Raw genomic sequence first — 18520 nt, 5'->3', positions numbered from 1 at the left:
TGATTGACAAAATAATATCAAGATAGAACTATCATTGATCAATTCATCCATCGTCTGATATCGTCCTAATTTCACAAAGATGCACATATCTCATAAGAAATATATCAGAATCATGAATTCCCCTCATTCAAGAATTATCATTTCCGCGGGGCATCAAAGGCATTTCTTTGTGGTTCTGGTGGATTTCGGGTTGTCGGGGTTGTCGCTGAAAGAGACAAGGGAGGTCAATGAGAAATAAGATGAGAAGATTAAACTGGAACTAAATTGTTACATAGGCCTCAATCGGAGCACACCAGAGCTCTGCAGAATTTCCTTGAATGGGAAAATCTTATTGGTGGTTTTTACTCGCATAAATTTTACCCTTGAAAGTAAAATAGCTGGTGACTACTTTATTATTTCACTTTATCTGAAGGTCCGTTTTTAAGATTGTAAATTACAATGTACTTCACAAGGGATATAATACATCGGATAACTACACATGGGTTTAGAAGTAAATGCAAGAGTGGATCATAATAGGATGAGATATGACAATGAGGCCAAAAAATAATTAGCCTGGGGCAGAGCTAAATCAGATGATATATTGAACTACGGGCAAAATCTTATCGAGAAACTAAATCGTATTGGGACAACGATGGATGCTATACACAGTGATGATTTTTTTTGTACAACTTATGGTGAGCAAATAGGACGATTTCATGATGAAATCATATCAGCTTGTATTAGTGCTGGCGTTGAAGCACTCCCTGTGAACGAATGGGTTCATGGGAGAGCTGCAGGAAGAGCTGGGTGGAATGAGGAAGTAACGGAGTGTAACCAAAGGGCTATTTTTCGGCACAATTTGTGGAAGTATAACGTAAGGCCTCGCCCAGGGGTAGTGTTGCGGACATACGCCGTCACAGTAGCTGCGCGTACACCACCTGAAAATGGACCACACATCTTGGTTCGCGAACCAATGCCGCACCATCGAAAATCCACCAAGCGCGTACACCACCGCTGCAGCTAGTAATAAAATCCGGCAACAGATGTCGCGCAAACAATAAATTGCTCTCTTTGTAATCGCGCCGCCATCTCTTCACTTTGGCCTGCACTTGCTCCCTATCAACGTGCACCCCTATGGCTGTGAGTTCTTTTGCAATTTTTAAATATGACCTTTGTATCCTTAACTGTGCCTTCAAAAAGCGCCTGAATATCTTCCCTTTCCCAAATCGTCCAAAGCGCGAGTGACTCCGCCGCTGGCCACGAATGATATTCAATCTTGTTGGCACTTTTGGGATCCATTTTCGATTGTTTACGAACGCGGTTGAATGTCAAAATTTCTTTCAAGATTTCCGCGCCAACTTTAGTTTGTTTACATTTTCTGAGCATGCGCAGAAAGCGCCATTTCGAAAGCGCCGCCTGTCGCCGAACCAACTAACTAGCTAATTGCCGATCAAGCTTGATGGGACAAATTCGCCCGGCAATTTGTACCGGCAATGGATTGCCGAACAAATTTGTCGCAGCAATGTGGTGGTGTACGTGCAATTGGTCCGCCAATATTTCGTGGTTGCGCGTACACCACGAAATATTAAAGGTACTGTGACGGCGTATATCCGCAACACTACCCCTGGGCGTGGCCTTCCGTTATACTTCCACAAATTGTGCCGAAAAATAGCCCTTTGGTAGTGTTGGGGACATACGCCGTCACAGTATCATTTAGCTGCTTAAAGAAATAAGAACAATCCGGATAGGGCTGCCTATAAAGAAGCTGATTCTCTGCGTAATAATAATAACACTGAATTTTGGAAAGGGGTAAAAAAAATTCAAAGAGTCAGACAATGTCCTTCCGAACAATGTTGATGAAAAAAAGGGCAGGGAAGCTAGTTGTGAACTGTTTGGTAATACATTTAAGAGGTTATATAATTCCGTTTCATTCGATGTTAATGAAATGAATGATTTTGAAAGGAAATTTCAATCTTTACACTGCTAAACACTGTATAGACGGAAAGTGTAGTGAAAGCCATAGTATGTACATGTATATAACAGTGCTGGAAGTTGTGAGTGGGGTTCAGCGGTTAAAACGGGGAAAATATGATAGTAATCCGAAGTTAGCGTCTGATCATTTTATAAATGGAGGACATGCAAGGTTAAATATATACACCTCGCTTTTGCTAAGCTCTATGATGAGTCATGGGTATTGTCCGGCTGGCTTTAGGCTAATACATATTTCTAAAAACAACAGAAAGTCGCCGAATGCATCAGATAACTATCGTTGAATCTCCTTGAGTAGCATTATTGGTAAAGTTATGGAGAATATTCAATAAATCTGCAAAAAACCAAATATATATGAACGAACTATGGTCCCATGGTCTCTGATATTTTGTTTAATGAAATCAACTGACTGAGATCTACAGATCAACCCTAAATTACAGACCACTTTTTAAGGTTAACTTTAATAACCAACTTTGTTCTTTGGGTGTTCCCACCAATTGCATACGTCACAAGAGAATTACTGAATGTCTATTTGGAACCAACCATGTCAATTGGTCGCCTGTAACATTTCACATCTCTTTTTTTTTCATTTCCAACAGGGATCAATCAGGAAAATAAGTTTTCCAGGTGGTTTATGCCATTTATCGCCATTTCCACATTCGCCTAGATTTCAAAGTGTAGACAGATATGTGCAAAGTTTCAGCAAAAATGCATCCACAGTGACTGCACTGAATGTAGTGCATTGTGCATCTAACCATGAAAAAGTATTCTAAAATACCTTGGTACCGTAAAGTCAACTTTTAAGTGGAAAATGCATAAGCCTCGTTCTGAGAGCGGAGTGTTTTGGACACGCAACCAAGGTGCTCTACCAAAGTTCCCTCGGGTTGCACTAAAATGTGGAACCATGCACACGTCACGTCAATGGAATTTCAGCTCACTTCAGAAGTTTGAGGCTCTCAAAACACTGCTTCAAACACAAATCAGTCAAGGAAGCATCAACCACCCTAAGTTTTTTAATGAGCACTACACATATTTGCCGAGAAAAACGCTTCAAATAGCCCATTTGCGCGGATTTTAGCATCACTTGAGCGAGCCGATGCGGACTTCCTATGCGCGCTGTACAAAATGTACATGTCTCAATTTCTGTAACGTTGCCGTAACATAATGTAAACAATGGCGCTACCGGCGCTCCGGCCGGGCCGGCGATGGATGGAATTTGCCAAATTCGCACATATTCAAGTTATTTTCGTGGCCTATCTTTTTAAGTTTGAGGTATTTTAGAATAGAAATTGAACCCTCGGCTTCGGACCTTGGTTGAGTTACCAAGACACTCTCGGGTGGAGCTAAAATTTCAATATGGACTCTACTAGGCAGCTACTAAGCAGATTATGCAACGGTAAATGAATAAAAAAAGTGCCAAGAAGCTGCAACAAAAATCATCGGAAAACTTACCCTGTTTTTTTGTTTTCCCCGCCATTTAAAAAAGACGATTAGTGCTATGAAAAACAAAGCACATAATACTACTGTCGCTATCATGCCTATCACGGTTGGATTAGCAATTATGGGCTGATTTGGACAGGGGGTTACTGGAAAGAAAACAAGTCATAAACAATTTAAGACATCAATATCATTGAAGCTGATAAGCATGCATAAAAATCCTAGCGGCTATGTGAGAAAAACACAATCACCCGTCCGCCATGTTTTAAACGACCGTCACCCATGGTTATAATATACCAGCCACAGTCCCAAGTGGCGCTACTGTGTTCACTCTTGTGAAGCCATACCCGTGGAGCAGCGAAAATGAAAGAAGTGGTCTGAACACTGAAAAGAATGATGATAGGGAACCAACTAGGTATAGGAAAACTTGTCTCCAGTTACTGAAACTAGGACACTAACAATTTTTAGACATTCACCATGATTAGTGTTTCCACTGGCCTGACAGAACTGAAATAAACAATGAGTGAGATCACGAAAAATAAATAACGCTATATGATAACGTAAAACAATTGAAAGATGCTTACCATCATTGAAACATTGTGGGCAATTGACGGGCATTGTTTTTGAAACGTTTGGCTCTCCATTAACGTTTTCTGCCGTGCACGAAATGTTATATTCCTTGTCATCCTCCTCCATGGGTGTCACTGTACTTTCAGTCCGGTACTGACCCTCCTTCGCGCCTTCGCAGCCCATTTCTGTGACCGTCGCGGTGCCATTAAACGGTTTCTGGAAAATAAGTATGGCAGTGGTAAAGTTGGCTTAGTGGACTACGCGCATCATTCTTGAGATGTAGCTGAAAGTTGTTTGTGAGAAAAAGGGACCGTTTTGGCTGATGAGCAAAAGTCCTAAAGTACATAATGGCACCATACGACCATCACATAACTCAATGATAAAAACATAAATATACATGTAGCAGAGTACACTTCTTATAAAAATGACCGAAATATTGCAATATTTTAAGTGTCTGATTATGCATGTAGTTCAAAAGTGCATCTGGAATCATTATTGCATAACATACAATCAACCCGATTAAGGTTCAAATATGAAGACTGTGTATGAGAAAATAAAACAACTGCAACAATCTTTTTTCTCATACGTTTCGTGTTCTTGGCACTTTCTCAATGAGTGACATAATAAATTGATCAACCTGGTTATATATTTTGCTGCGAACAGAGATTGTAGTTTACCCTACGTCCTAACAAACGCCTATGAAAATATGAAGACTGACAATTTACTTTGACGTGTTTGAAATATTTGAATAGAATTCACAGCATTGCAGATATGTCATCAATAAGTGCAAATAGCATACAAAGGTTTGCCGATGTGGCCGATATTAACACTTGTAGTTGCCTGTTTCTACTCACCTATGCAACCTCTGCCTTTTGAAAAATAATCGAGTCATCATGTTTTCATGAGGCCTTTCCAAGCTCGACATCATGATAACGACAGCGAATTCAGAGGCTGTATCGACCTCAGCTAAAATCTGCTGCACCATTCGTTATTCGAGGAGTTTGACGATAATTTTCCACAGATGAACTCGTGAAAGTTACATGTACATTTTTGAGTAAAGGGGTTGTCGAAAGGCTGTGATAACCCCTTTTGAAGTGATTGCCATGTTGTCAAACTTTTTGATCTGCTCTCATTCGTAACAGCACTCAAGCCTGAGCTTTGAGATTATGAACGTATTGCTCTCTACTTACATCATTTACAAACCATGAAATATTGGGAGCCGGATATGCACAATTTGTTGTGCAGGTCAGTTTCTTTTGCAAGTGCTGTGGCGCATCAACTGTCATCTCGACGATTTCTTTTAGTCTCACTTCTGTTACCGGAACTGGAAACGGACAATAGATAATCAACCGACAAAGACGAAACAGAAGCACATTGGTTTACAAGAACACCCCGGGTGAAATGAAGGTAATTTGTGGTACAATTATAGATGTGTGCAGAAATATGTGCACTCCCAATTGCCAGCTGTTTTCTACAATGGACAGGTGATAATTGTACAATGCAGTATGACTGTATTGCTTCAATTCTCCCGAGGGCTAACTAATAATTTAGATCGACTTTGAAAGGAATCGAATTAAAACTGATTAGCATTTATCGTGTACCTGTTTTATCAATAAACTATTGTCAGTGTTATTACTGATCTGTTTTATATGCGTATATAAATGTTTTATCATTGTTTAGTGCTTAGAAAATGCATGTACATTATTTTAGCACTCTAATCCAAACAAATCATCATTATTATGCCCCCGCTTTCGAGGGGGCATTATGTCGACACTATGTCCGTCATCCGTCGTCGTCGTCGTCCGTCCATAAACTTTTCAATTTCCGTGCGAGTTTTCACGATATCAAAATATCATGAAAAACCTATCTTTTTCAAACCTGTAGTTATTGATACTCGAATAGAACAGAATCATACTCTTGGCCATTCTTTAACTTTCTGTAAAAAAATTCTCAAAAAATTATTTCTACTATGATAATATCGCGAATCTCAAAAGTGAAAAAGTGCCCAATTCGTCGGCAACTTGGAAGTTATCCGAAACCTCAAAAGTTCCCACTATGTCAAACATCAATAAAAATAGTCATTGTCATTATAAAGGGCATCAAGAGGAACAGAAACTCATAGAAATTTTCGAAAATTGGAATTCTCATAAGTTTGATATTTTGTGATATCAACAAAGTGCACCGATTTTTTTCAAACTTTTTTTTCACAGAAAGTCAGAGACAGAGAATGGACCAGAGTACGATTCTGTTCTATTGCGGGATTAATTACTGCAGGATTTGAAAAGATAGTTTTATCGTGGTATTTTGATATTGGGATATTTTGCACACAATGCCACTGATTTTTTGCATGTGGCCAAAGAAAAAATAGATACGGCTTGCAACATTTGAAGTAGTTTTGGTAAGAATTGCAGATTTTATTCAAAATTATCAAGTGTATGTCAACTTTTGGGCACGACTCTAGCTATTTAAAGACAGCGCTTTTACATCATAACGGTAGATGTGGTTTGTTGTTGGAATAGCAACCATGTTGTCATTATACACAGAGCGTCCTTTTTATTGCATTAATTTTGTTTAATTAAAGTGCTCTTACGCCTTATGTTCGCATATATGTGTCCTGTTCATAACTTACCCAAAACATGTAAATCCACAATGTCCATGACGTTGGCACGTAGACATCGATATTCTCCTTTATCGGCCCATTGGGCATCCATGATTGACAAATTATGAAATCTAAGACTGTCCTCAGTATCTGAACATGACATTTTGTATTTATCCTTTGCATAAGACTCACAATTGGTCGTTATTGTTTTGAAATGTGGTGGCGAATGCCAGTTTACTGGTATATCTTTATCAGTGCCATTTTTCAGTCGACACCACAGACTGACGTTATGTCCTTGCTTCACTTCGACTGGTCCTGGCTGTATTGCGATCTGAGAAAGAACACCGGTCGATGCTGAAAAGAAAATGAATCACTATGTTGATCTACAAGGCGACAAGCGATGGAAATATTTTCACTCGAAATAGGTAGCTTACAAAATCTACAAGGCTCCTAGAAATTGTCCAAAATTGATCTAAGATATGCCCGGTAGCGAATACTGTATGTCCCAAACGACATACCCATCGCAATTGTTATTCGTACTACATGTACTATTATATAGAGGGTGTGCGCGCACGGATAATCGTTCTGTATAATCGACCTAATTCGCGCGCTGGGTATGGTATACGGATATATCATCATCATCATCATCATCATTACCGGTGTCGTAACCCTATTGGATTGGCGGAGGTATGAAGTCCACCAGAGGCTACTGTCTACCTATGTGGGATCTTTTACTAGCCCTGGCATAGACACTCGGGTCCAAGGGACCACGGCTTAGTCCCATCCGACAAACCCTCGAGTATTTAATGCGCTGTACATGTACGTGTTAAGAAGGGCCAGGAATTTTATTCGCTTGAAAGCCACGCTGGTTCATCAAGAAAAAATAATTTTTAGAGCTGCCAACCCCGGTAGGACCCATTTCAGATTTTTTCACCAGAAACTCCATATTTTTCAGATTTTGAGGGGGATCCCGGGAGAATTCGGCGTTTTTAGTTTTTCTTGACAACAAGTGCAATTCACCTCGCTCCACTGGTAGTCCAGTTCTGGCCATTTCTCAGCATACTTTGCCAAGAACTTCGGCACATAGCAAGATTTCTTTGTTGTCCAGCATTGTCATCATTCACTGCATTTCGTTTCGGCATTGTTAACCGATGTCAATGGATTTTTATCACAGAACAAACATGAAGAAATTTCAATAACAATACCGTTGCAGTCTTCCCAAAACATGGACACTGTTGCGGCACAAGACATGAATTGCCTTTCCAAAGATATGTGATATATTGAATGAATGATTATCCGGATGCTTTTGGGATGAGAAAATGTTCATTAACAGTATGTAATGGACGTTGAGGGTGGTATTCTGCGCAGTTGTGGCTTTCTATATATTTCGGTTTATGGGATGCTGAGTATGACAAAATGTTAGCAAAATGTGAGTGAACATCTGATATTTCACGATGGTAGTTCAAGCCTTTCCTTTTGTAAAAATCTTCCTTGTTGGGCATTAAGAGTCTTATGAAGCTGAACCTTCATTTTCTATCCAAAAGGACCCCTACTGAAAATATAAATTTCGCATTAAGGTGCTTTCCGTGGATTAATCCGACTAGCCGTAGTTCCTAAAAAATGCTGGATTTCCTGCTGCCTATTATATCTAGCACTGGGGAATTGAAGATGGAACAAAAAAATTAACCCTTATTTATTGCAAGAATTTTTTTTGGGCAGGGAAATCGGAGTTTTTGACTTTTTTGGTGAAAAATCGGAGGGGTTGGCAGCTCTAAACCCTACATTTTCTACATGACACCACGACGTCGTAAAACGTCAGACCGCCCCGGGTCGATATAGACGACCATATTGCAAGCAAAAGAGAAGAAATAGTGGCATTATATTATGAAACGATAACACTGCTGGTTTTGGCCCATGAACTCCCTGGTCTACTGAGTCCCGAGCATAATCTTAGCTGGCAGGAGTTGAGTGTGAATGCTGCTTTAATTTGGAGCCTATTGTTTGTTTGCAGTCAACTAGCAACTTCAGCAGGGAGTACCTAATCTGAGAGCCACGAGCCGAAGAGCCCAAGAGCCCAAGAGCCCAAGAGCCACGAGCCACCCAAGTAAAACCTAATGTGAGAGCCATGAGTTGTAAAAATGCTACGAGCACCGTCTGGAAAACCGTAATTGAGCCTTTTTTGAGTAGACTGGTTCCTACACCGAAATTTTGTTGAGTGTGTAAGGTGATGTTGTCCCAATGAAGCGGAGTCCCTCTACCAAAATGTTTGGTGTGTAAGGGGATGTAGTCCCTATGAAGCAGAGTCACTCTACCAAAATCTTTGCCTTTGATGTGTGAGAAGGATTAGAGAAAAATATTAGTAAGATTCGGCGGGACTCGAGCCAACACCAATGTCACCATGGACAGCTGGAACTCCAGTGCCCTGGCCTGCAGTTTTACTTGCGGTGTACTTGATTTTTAACCGGGGTAACCTCGGAGGGTCTGGGGTAGACAGGCATCTCTCCATTTTTCGTCCATTTCACCTCCAGCCAATTCAGTTGTGAGGAGAGGAATCTTATCAGGGCTGGGAATAGAGTGATGAGAACCGAAAGGGATTCAGGAAATCAAGACTTCCTATGCAAAGTGTATGGGTGGGAGAGGAGACCAGTCATAATTTCACATCTATTAATTGGTGGTGAAGAGCGATGACATATTACGTTGTGACTCGTGGCTCTTGGCTCTTGGGCTCTTGGGCTCTTGGCTCTCAGATTAGGCACTCCCACTTTAGCAAGATACTTTAGTTTTATTTCCATGCTGCTCAGGTTCTGATTATTGCAGTCACTACAGTCGCACAAATCGTCGCTGTTTTCATGAAGTGACCAATCAACAAATTTTCAATGTTGAGGTTTTGCCACCAAACCTAATCATATAGGTCAATGGTTCTTCTCTCAAATTTGTAGACCTGTATATGAAGTCGTTTAGAACATACAATCAATTAAGTTTGTCGAATGAACTTTGGACGTGATTGATCACGTCCAAAGTCCGCATGCGAATCGGGGCAAAAGATTGCCTGGTCGAATATCGCCTCAATCACTCGCCTCCAAATAGCTGCCTGCTTCGGGGGACACCCTAAACTAAGAGCCAAGAGCCAATACTCTATTTAAGAGCCAAGTGCCGCCAGGAAAGCCACGAGCAAAGGGAAAATATAGGAAAATGAATATAATTATTATCTTTGGGAGGCCGAGGCCCACAGGTGCTAATGAATAAAGTTTTTTTGTAACCGTTTATGACGTTGTAAGACATCGCCACCTGGACAGGGGTTGTAGATTCTGCTCATCAAAGGAATGAAAGTACGATAGAATCTCAACTGATCAGATTCTTTATTCCAGCCAAAACATGAGGCTGAGCCTCGGTTTGGACTGGAGTAACATCATTTACATACAATGTATATAGTATACTACAGTAAGTGTAGGTGGAGACACTGTTGTGAAGTCGTGGTAGCACCTAGCCTGCTTTACATCCTCCCCTCTTTAGAAGAACACATTGTTACTGATTAAAGTCCAATACCTGCTCAATGCTGTAGAGTCTAACTAATGAACTGTAAACTAAAAGATTATGCAAACTATTATAAACACACTTGACTGCAGATGCTTATTTCAGTAAGATCAACCTATTAATCCAAAATGTCCAAAGCATTGTCTTAAACCGCAGAAGTAAACAACTCTAACATAATTCAACACTAATTGTCTGAACAGTCTAACTATCCCTATATAGCGGGAGAATACCAAATGTCATTTTTGCCAATGATATCAGCAAAACCAACACCTAGGGTCGGATTAACCCTTCAAGTCATAATCAGTTAGCCTTGCCGGTGGCACAACAGACCTACCACTTCTGGTGGTATACGGAGTGTTATTAGTGTTATTAACCCCTGCTGCGGGCGCAGTTGCGGATTCAGGAGTTGGATTGGGTGCCTGCGGTGTGATTGGCGAGTGTCCTGAGTTCGTCTGGTTCACTGGTGGAGATTGCGGAGATAGCACTGGCGCAGATGGTGATGATTGTGTGCCAGTGGGAATATTGTCATTGGGCACTTTTAAAAGGTGTCTCCGATTCCTTCGATATTCAAATCCGCCAGGTGTTGCTTGGGCGTAGTAGGATCTGGGTTGGTCCGCCCTCCTGGTGATAACGGCTTCCTTGTCATAGCCCTTGCTGGTCTGTATGCGGACGCTGTCCCCTGGTGCTAGTGGTGTTAGTGGCCTTGATGACTTGTCCGCTGATTTCTTCTGAGTCTGCCGAAGTTCAGACAAACGGTTCTGAACAATCTTCGTGTCTAATGCTTGTGGTTCCAGCAGGGCCTCAGCTATGGGTAATGTTGACCGTGTGCGCCTGGACAGATTTCGCTGTGCCTGAGAGCCCAGTACCGAGTCTCTGGGAGTATTCCTCCAATTGAGCAAGTTCATGTAAAAGTCTGTACCATCCCTGTATGATTTCTCTAGGAGACGCTTTGCTGATTGTACAGCTTTCTCAGCTAAACCATTGCTAGATGGAAGTAAGGGCTGCTCGTAGTATGTTTGAAGTTCCAAGCGCTAGCGAAGTCCTTGAATTCTTTGGACCTGTACTGCGGTCCCGGATCAGATACTACCAGGTCTGGTATACCAAACCTGGCAAAGTGAGATTTTAGCTTTCTCACAATTGTCTTCGTCAATGTATCGGTGAGTGTGTTTACCTCGAACCATCCTGAGTACGAGTCAACTGTCACGAGACATGAGTGGGCTTGCCATTCAAACATATCTGTGCCGATTATGGCCAAAGGTCGGCTAGGTACAGGTATAGCATCAGCGGTTCCCTCTGTTGGTGCATCTTCTGACTGAGACACACACTACATGCTTTGACCATTGTTTCAATGACCACCATGAGCTTGCTTCATGTAGTCCTGTTGAAGTTTGGTGGGAACGACTATTTTCTGTCCTTTGAACACGATACCTTCATCGATGATCATTTCATCGCGAAACGGGAAATACGACCTGATCTGAGGAGCAAGTTCCCTTTCATATGGCTTGGCCATCCCGCCATGATAACGTTGCTTAACTGCTGGAGGATGCTGTCATCTGCCGTAGCTCGTTTCAATTCCTCCAGCTTGTTATCGCTAATTGGGAGAACGGTGAGCACATCCAAGTCACTCAATTGCTCCTCAATGTTGGCGTCCGACTGATTTAGCGGTAGATAAGCGCGGGAAAGGGTGTCGGCGATGTACAGTTCCTTTCCTTTCTTGTATACGAGTTCAAACTGATAACGTTGCAGTCTTAACAGTAGCCGTTGCAATCTTGCCGGTGCTGCAGCGAGCGGTTTTTTCACAATGGCGACCAGCGGCATGTGGTCGGTCTCAATAGTTACATCTTTCTTTTCGTAGATATAATTGTGAAACTTTGAACAGGCGAAAACAACGGCCAACAACTCCTTTTCAATTTGCGCATAACGTGTCTCTGCGTCGGACATTGCTCTCGATGCAAAAGCCACAGGTTTTCCGTTTTGCAAACAAGCGGCTCCAATGCCACTTTTCGATGAGTCACAGGTCAGAGTTACCTCATCTTTGACATTGTAAAATGTCAACGCGGTTGCCTCAGCAATACACTGTTTGATCACCTGAAATGCAGTCTCTTGCTGGTGATCCCAGTGCCAATGTCTGTCTTTACGTAAGAGTTGAGCGATGCGGCTTTCTCACTAAGGTTGGGTATAAACTTTGTGAGATATTTCACCATTCCTAAGAATCTTAACAACGCGGTGGTGTCCTCTGGTTGCGGCATTTCTGTGATCACTTTCATTTTCTCGGGATCAGGTTTCAGCCCCTGATCTGACATCACATGCCCGATGTACGGTACTTCCGGTTTCTTATAGCGTAGCTTCCGGAGAGTTGCTTTCACGTTTAACTCAACCAAACGTTCACAAACTGATTCAAGGTTTGTGTCATGGTCCTGAGAGTCATCGCCAGGTACAAACATGTCATCCATGATTGACTCCACCGGATATCCCGTTAAGAGCTGATCGATTGTTTGTTGCCAAACCTCTGCTGCAGAGCAGATTCCCATAGGCAAACGGAGATAGCGAATTCTCCCGAACGGTGTCCCAAATGTTGTGAGATAGGACGATTCTTCATCGATCGGAATATGGTAGAAAGCCTGGCTCACATCTATAACTGTGAACAGCTTAGCATTAGGCATGTCTGCCACCACCTGGTCGATTGTTTTCATCAGATACCGCGGGCGCTTGATCGCTTTGTTCAAATCACCCGGGTCAATGCAGATACGAATGTCACCAGTACTCTTCTTAGTTGTGACAACCAATGGCCGAAACCCAGTCCGTAGGTTCCGTCACATGAGCTAAGATACCTTCATCAACCATTTCAAATAGCCTGTCGTAGACTTTGTCCTTAATGGCGACGGGCACACTACAGGGGGAACGTTAGGGTCCACAACTATCTTGTGTGGCTCGATAGGTAGTTTCCCTAGCTTACTGTCAAATAACTGAGGACACTTTTTCATGATACCCGGCAGCTCTGGCTGCTTTTGCTTGTCTAGTTCCAATACTTCAGAACTCAAAGTTACTAGCCCTAACCGAAGACTGTCTTTCAGTCCTAACAAGATCTTTACGTCCTGATCCACGATGTGAAACTCGATGTTGTACATCAAGTTACGATGTACACATGGCAGTGTTGCCATGCCGACGGACGATATCGCGTGTCCGCCAAACCCAATGAGCTTGACGGTTCTCGAAGTGACCAACTTTCCTTTGAGGCACCTTAGCTTTGTCAGGCTCATGACGTTACACTTTGCCCCAGTGTCAACTTTCATCTTGGTTTTAATGTTATTAACCTTTATGACAATGTGAATGTCGTCTTTTTGTCTACTGGGGTGGTCTACTGATTCAATGAAAAAGTGGTCCTCGAACTGTTCATCCGATACCTCCAGCTGACTCACATGTTTCCTGGGGTTGCCACGCGGGTTGTGGTTTCCCTCACGCGACGACCTACAAACTGCAGCAAAGTGATTCCACTTTGAACATTTAGCACATTGCTTTCCATGTGCTGGGCACGATTTTTCCTTCCCTGTGTGGGTGTATCCACAATTAGTGCATTTCGGGTCATGTCCTTGAGAGTCTTTCTTTCTGAAGTCAAACTGTTTCTTCCCAGTGTGACTGGGCGGCTTAAAAGGGCGTTTCCCTTTTTTCACGAAGTGAATTTGTTCCACCTTCTTTGCTGTATTTCCTTGAATGTCTTTCGCGTCCTGCTCAGATATTTCGTGTATCTGACATAGCTGTACAGCCTTTTCCAATGTCAACTCACGCTCCCTTAGGAGAATCTTACGAACGTTATCTTTTGTGATGCCGGTTACTAACCGATCACGTAGCAGTTGGTCTTTGAGGTCACCATAGTCACATGCGTTCGCCTTATTTCTAAGGTCTGATAGAAATGTCTGGAATGATTCCCCAGGCTGTTGGGACCTCGAATTAAATTTGTGTCTCTCCATGATCACATTTGTCCTAGGATTAGAATGTTCCTTGAATTTGGCTTTCAGAATTGCAGGGTCCTCCCTGGATTCCGCTGCAAGCTCCGGCTGTCCGCCAACAGGGTTAGGACGAGCGGGCAGGTACGTGAATGCACGTGCTCTTTCTATAGCTTCTGGGCCTGCCAAGTTCAAGAGAATGGCAGCTTTGGTGGCTGCATTCTTAGTTGAGTAGCCGGCCGCAATGAAAATGTCATACTCTTGTTCGAATATGCGCCAGTTTTCAGCGCAGTTTCCCTCGAAACTCAAGGGAGATGGCTTCCTCAAACCGAAATCGGCGGCCATTGTTTATGTGCAAATTTCTTTGTTTTCAACACGAATGTTGTTCACTGTTTCTGAGCCAAATTTCTCTGTCAATCTGGGTGGAATGTCACTTTTTTAGGGTCAAACCTGTTCTCTGTGAATTCCGCTTCTAATATTCATGGGCCTTCACTTCTGACACCATGTAGATTCTGCTCATCAAAGGAATGAAAGTACGATAGAATCTCAACTGATCACATTCTTTATTCCAGCCAAGACATGAGGCTGAGCCTCGGTTTGGAGTAACATCATTTACAGACAATGTATATAGTGTACTACAGTAAGTGTAGGTGGAGACACTGTTGTGAAGTCGTGGTAGCACCTAGCCTGCTTTACAGGGGTTGTCTGCAGCCTGGATTTTTTATCGTACTATCGTTACGCCGTCCGTACAATACGGTGAACATTGTTCCAGGAAAATCGCCTGGGGCCTACCGGCGATTTTACGTTGAAAACAAGTAAGTGTTCGATAGCATTAGGTAGGCCTACCGTCATCGGTAAAGCATGAAACATTAATCTATATCATAATACTATAAGGCGGCTCGATAAAGTGCCATTTGGGGGTAGTGTTTCGTCTCGAAATTTTGCACGTTTGCAGGTGACATGTTATCCTGATGCAACGTTATGTTTATTTTCGGAAATTTACTTCAGCGGAGCAGTAATGAGGGATTTTTTAATCGTACACTGTCAATTCTCATTACCACTCACAGAAGCCAAGTCATTGCTGTTTAGTTATGCAGGGGCTTAATCAATTACCTACACTCCCTGTTGGATGACTAACATTACCGGTTGAACAGCTGGCTGTAGGGGGATGATTGGAACAGCCTGTACCTGTTGACCTGCTGAACCAAGGTTAATGTTATTTTCAATCCACGATTGCAAGTCACCTGATCTTCGAGAATTACTGCCAAACCATAGGCCGACTTCGATTGCTTACTCGAGTTCTCCCCGAGTGACTCGGGGAGCAATCGAACATAGAATTTTGCTCGGGTGACTACCCGAGTGACGTCATATTTGACCTACTTAGTTCCTCGAGGACTACCCTGGACCGCACAGGAGTGGGTTTTGAATTACCCGCAGAACACGTGATTAATCATGGCTGCCAGCAACTTGTAAGCACGTTTTCTGATGAAAAAAAAGCCTGTTTTTGGCCGTATTTCTTCTGTTCGTTACCAAATATCCCTAAATGAAGTAGAACTAGAACAATAGAACAATTGAAAAGTCACGCAGGCCGAACATGGGCACAACATCTTCGCAGAATCCTTGGATCTTTGGGACTTTAGACCTTCGCATGCATAATGTCAGAGCAGCAGCGATCATGAACGATGTTTTGCCAAGAAATTGACCGTCTGGGGGCTGGAGTAACTCGTCAAATTGGAAAAAACTTATCACAAACTCACGATTTAAGTTCGGCGCCGCCATGATTATTCGCTACTCCATTCTCGCGGGCCGTTCGATTGTTCCCCTCACTCGACATGCGCAGAGCACGCATTACCTCATCGGTGACGTCACGCTCGGGCACTCGCACTCTACCCTAGAGTAAGCAATCGAAGTCGGCCATAGATTCGAGATTTCGCGGGGAAATTGTAAACAAACGCATGTGTGCAGTTCAAATGTAAACAAAAATGTATTTTTGGTACTTTTGTTTGCTGAACTTGGGTTTTCCAGTAAGGAGCTGGGGTCAAATTGGTGGTCTATTGTTTATGGATGCTGTGGTAGCCAATGCTAGCCCTTGATTATGAAGGGATTTTCAAATGAAGGTTACCATGGTACTTGATGTATCTGAAGAGGCACTCTGAACTTGGCATGGCATTATCAAGGAGCTGCTCACGGTGCTGAACTTCTAGCTTGCCTGTCGACTAAGTGCCTTGCCCGAGATCATGCTACATGTAGGAGGAGCACGCATTTTAAAGTCATAGTAGTGATAGTGAATAATTGGTTCGAGCCATTTGGAGGCCGACATGTGAAGGCCTATCTGGTTCTCCTTCTCTGTATAAAAAGGCGCATATTGCTGACTAAGGAACGAGGCATATTCACATTGCCTCATCATCTCTATCAGACCAATTGATATACTTTCATGTGGACGCATACAGCACGCCACAGCTAGGTCCGAGTCTGTGGACAAATGGTTGGTTTAATTTGTCTCTTCGATATTGAAACCTTTGATATTGCATTAGATTTTCATTGCAATTCATCTATTCAAGGTATAGCCCATTTGAACCTGCCTGCGCCACGGGTACAATGCTAGTATACTATATGGATGGTGGTTGCATGATACGGCTCTCGGTCGATCAGATCACCTAGTACAGCACATGATGTACAATGACGATGTACAGCTGGGCCGTGGGGAGGGGGTAGAATTAGACAAGTACGTACGCCTATCTGTCCTGTAAAAAAAGGTGATCGTGGCTCTTGGCTCTTGGCTCTTAGTTTAGGGTATCCCCTGCTTCGGTGATTCTATCATGATCAGGCAAAAATTCAGACTGAATGAAAATCACAGGCAAACATCTATCATTATCAATAATCGCGCCTAATTCGCTCACCGGCCATCGGAACGGAGCGAATATTACATGTGTTGCAGTATGCGAATTCCGACATCAGCTGATAGCAGACCAAACAAAAACACAAATTGGAATTCCCGGTCAACCTGACTCCAGTAATCAAACACATCTATCAACGAGGATCGAGCTACACAAATTTGGCACAGAGGTGTGAGGTTGTTAGTATTATGGTATGCATTCCGAAGAATTGTGGCGGAATGTACCGAATCATACAGCTAATCATAGTTAGGCTTTATGTTTCCGAGTCTCAGCCAACCAATCAAGATCGTTGTAGTATCTGGTCATCCTAAACAGCGTCCATCAGCGTCCACCAGGTTTAAAGTCGGGTATGAAGTCTTCAAAATAAAAGTTAGTAGCCATAAACGTAATAAGTACACCATAAAACACATTTCCTGAAAATTTCATGACATTTGGGTGTAAGATAAGGGAGATGTTGTCTAAAATCATAGGGCTCCTTGGAAGCCCTATCATTTCATCCAAGTCAAATCCAACATGGCCGCCGACTGGGTGGTGGATGCTGCTACATTTTAGACAACAACTCGCTAATCTAGCACAAAAATGTCATGAAACTACTAAGTATCAGGAAATGTGGAAAATGTTCTGCTTATTTCGTTTTTGACCAGCATATTTTATTTTGATGACTTGAAATATGCTTTTAAACCTGGTGGACGCTGTTTAGTATTACCCGTAGTATCAAACCTTTGGCGGCAGGCAACCTGTACGAATTCATTAAATTGAAAAAATAAATTGCTGTAGTTCTACGTCAAACCTTCAGGCAAAATAAACATATGACTATCATTTAACTCAAACTTTTATTATACGTGTATAGCCAAAATAAAATCATAAAGAATTAAAGTATAGTCATTCATTGTGGCTTAAAAATATAGCAAAAAACTTCTTGTGACTTTAGTTCCGACTAACTAGTCAAAACAATTGTACTCTAGCTATGATGATTATGGTCATAAGAATATGAAAATGTGTATACAGCATTTATCAGACTTTATCACAGACATACATGTACTTGACTATGTGACATCTATAAAGGCAAATACAGGCCTGCGTACTGGAAGGAAACTTTGCTCTACTGACACGCAAAGCCCATTGATAGATCGACAGCATTTATCAGACTTTATCACTGACTTACATGTACTTACATGTAGGCCTAATTTGGATTTCGTTACCTTGTGATCCATCCACCCGATTGCGATTGCGTGACGAAACACAATGTTTACTCAGTATTCAAGCAGTAAAAACAAAGCATTGCTATCACAGCACTAAGATTATCTACCAATGAAGCAAGCGACCCATTAGTGTCACACAGGCCTGGATCTGGGGCTCAACCGAAGCTGATCCCCACTCTGCAAATTGAAAACTAGTCAAATGTGAAAAGTTTATTATGGTACAGAGATAAAAAATACCGCAAGCTGAAAGGTATTCATTCTATACTTTTAAATTCAGGTCGCTTGGCGATTTAAATATTTTTAAGTGGCTTCTGCTTAATATCATTTAAAGTTGATAAAATGCAACTTTAATTCTTTAAATTCAATATA

At 42.1% G+C, this 18520-nt stretch overlaps 1 protein-coding gene across 1 annotated transcript in view; it reads right to left on the bottom strand.

Moving 5' to 3' along the window:
* Positions 1 to 18520, bottom strand: part of LOC135495396 (uncharacterized) — an 89445-nt gene that overhangs the window by 49733 nt on the left and 21192 nt on the right. The window contains exons 3-5 of the mRNA XM_064783975.1: positions 6605 to 6928; positions 5166 to 5299; positions 3990 to 4191 (exon numbers count right to left, since the gene is read on the bottom strand). Of these exons, the coding sequence (XP_064640045.1) occupies positions 3990 to 4191; positions 5166 to 5299; positions 6605 to 6928 (660 nt within the window). The remainder of the gene's footprint in view (positions 1 to 3989; positions 4192 to 5165; positions 5300 to 6604; positions 6929 to 18520) is intronic.

The sequence above is a fragment of the Lineus longissimus genome, chromosome 11, assembly GCF_910592395.1.
Source record: "Lineus longissimus chromosome 11, tnLinLong1.2, whole genome shotgun sequence".
NCBI lineage: Eukaryota > Metazoa > Nemertea > Pilidiophora > Heteronemertea > Lineidae > Lineus > Lineus longissimus.
Note: the sequence above shows the minus strand (reverse complement) of the source record. Positions and strands in the feature narration are given on the sequence as shown.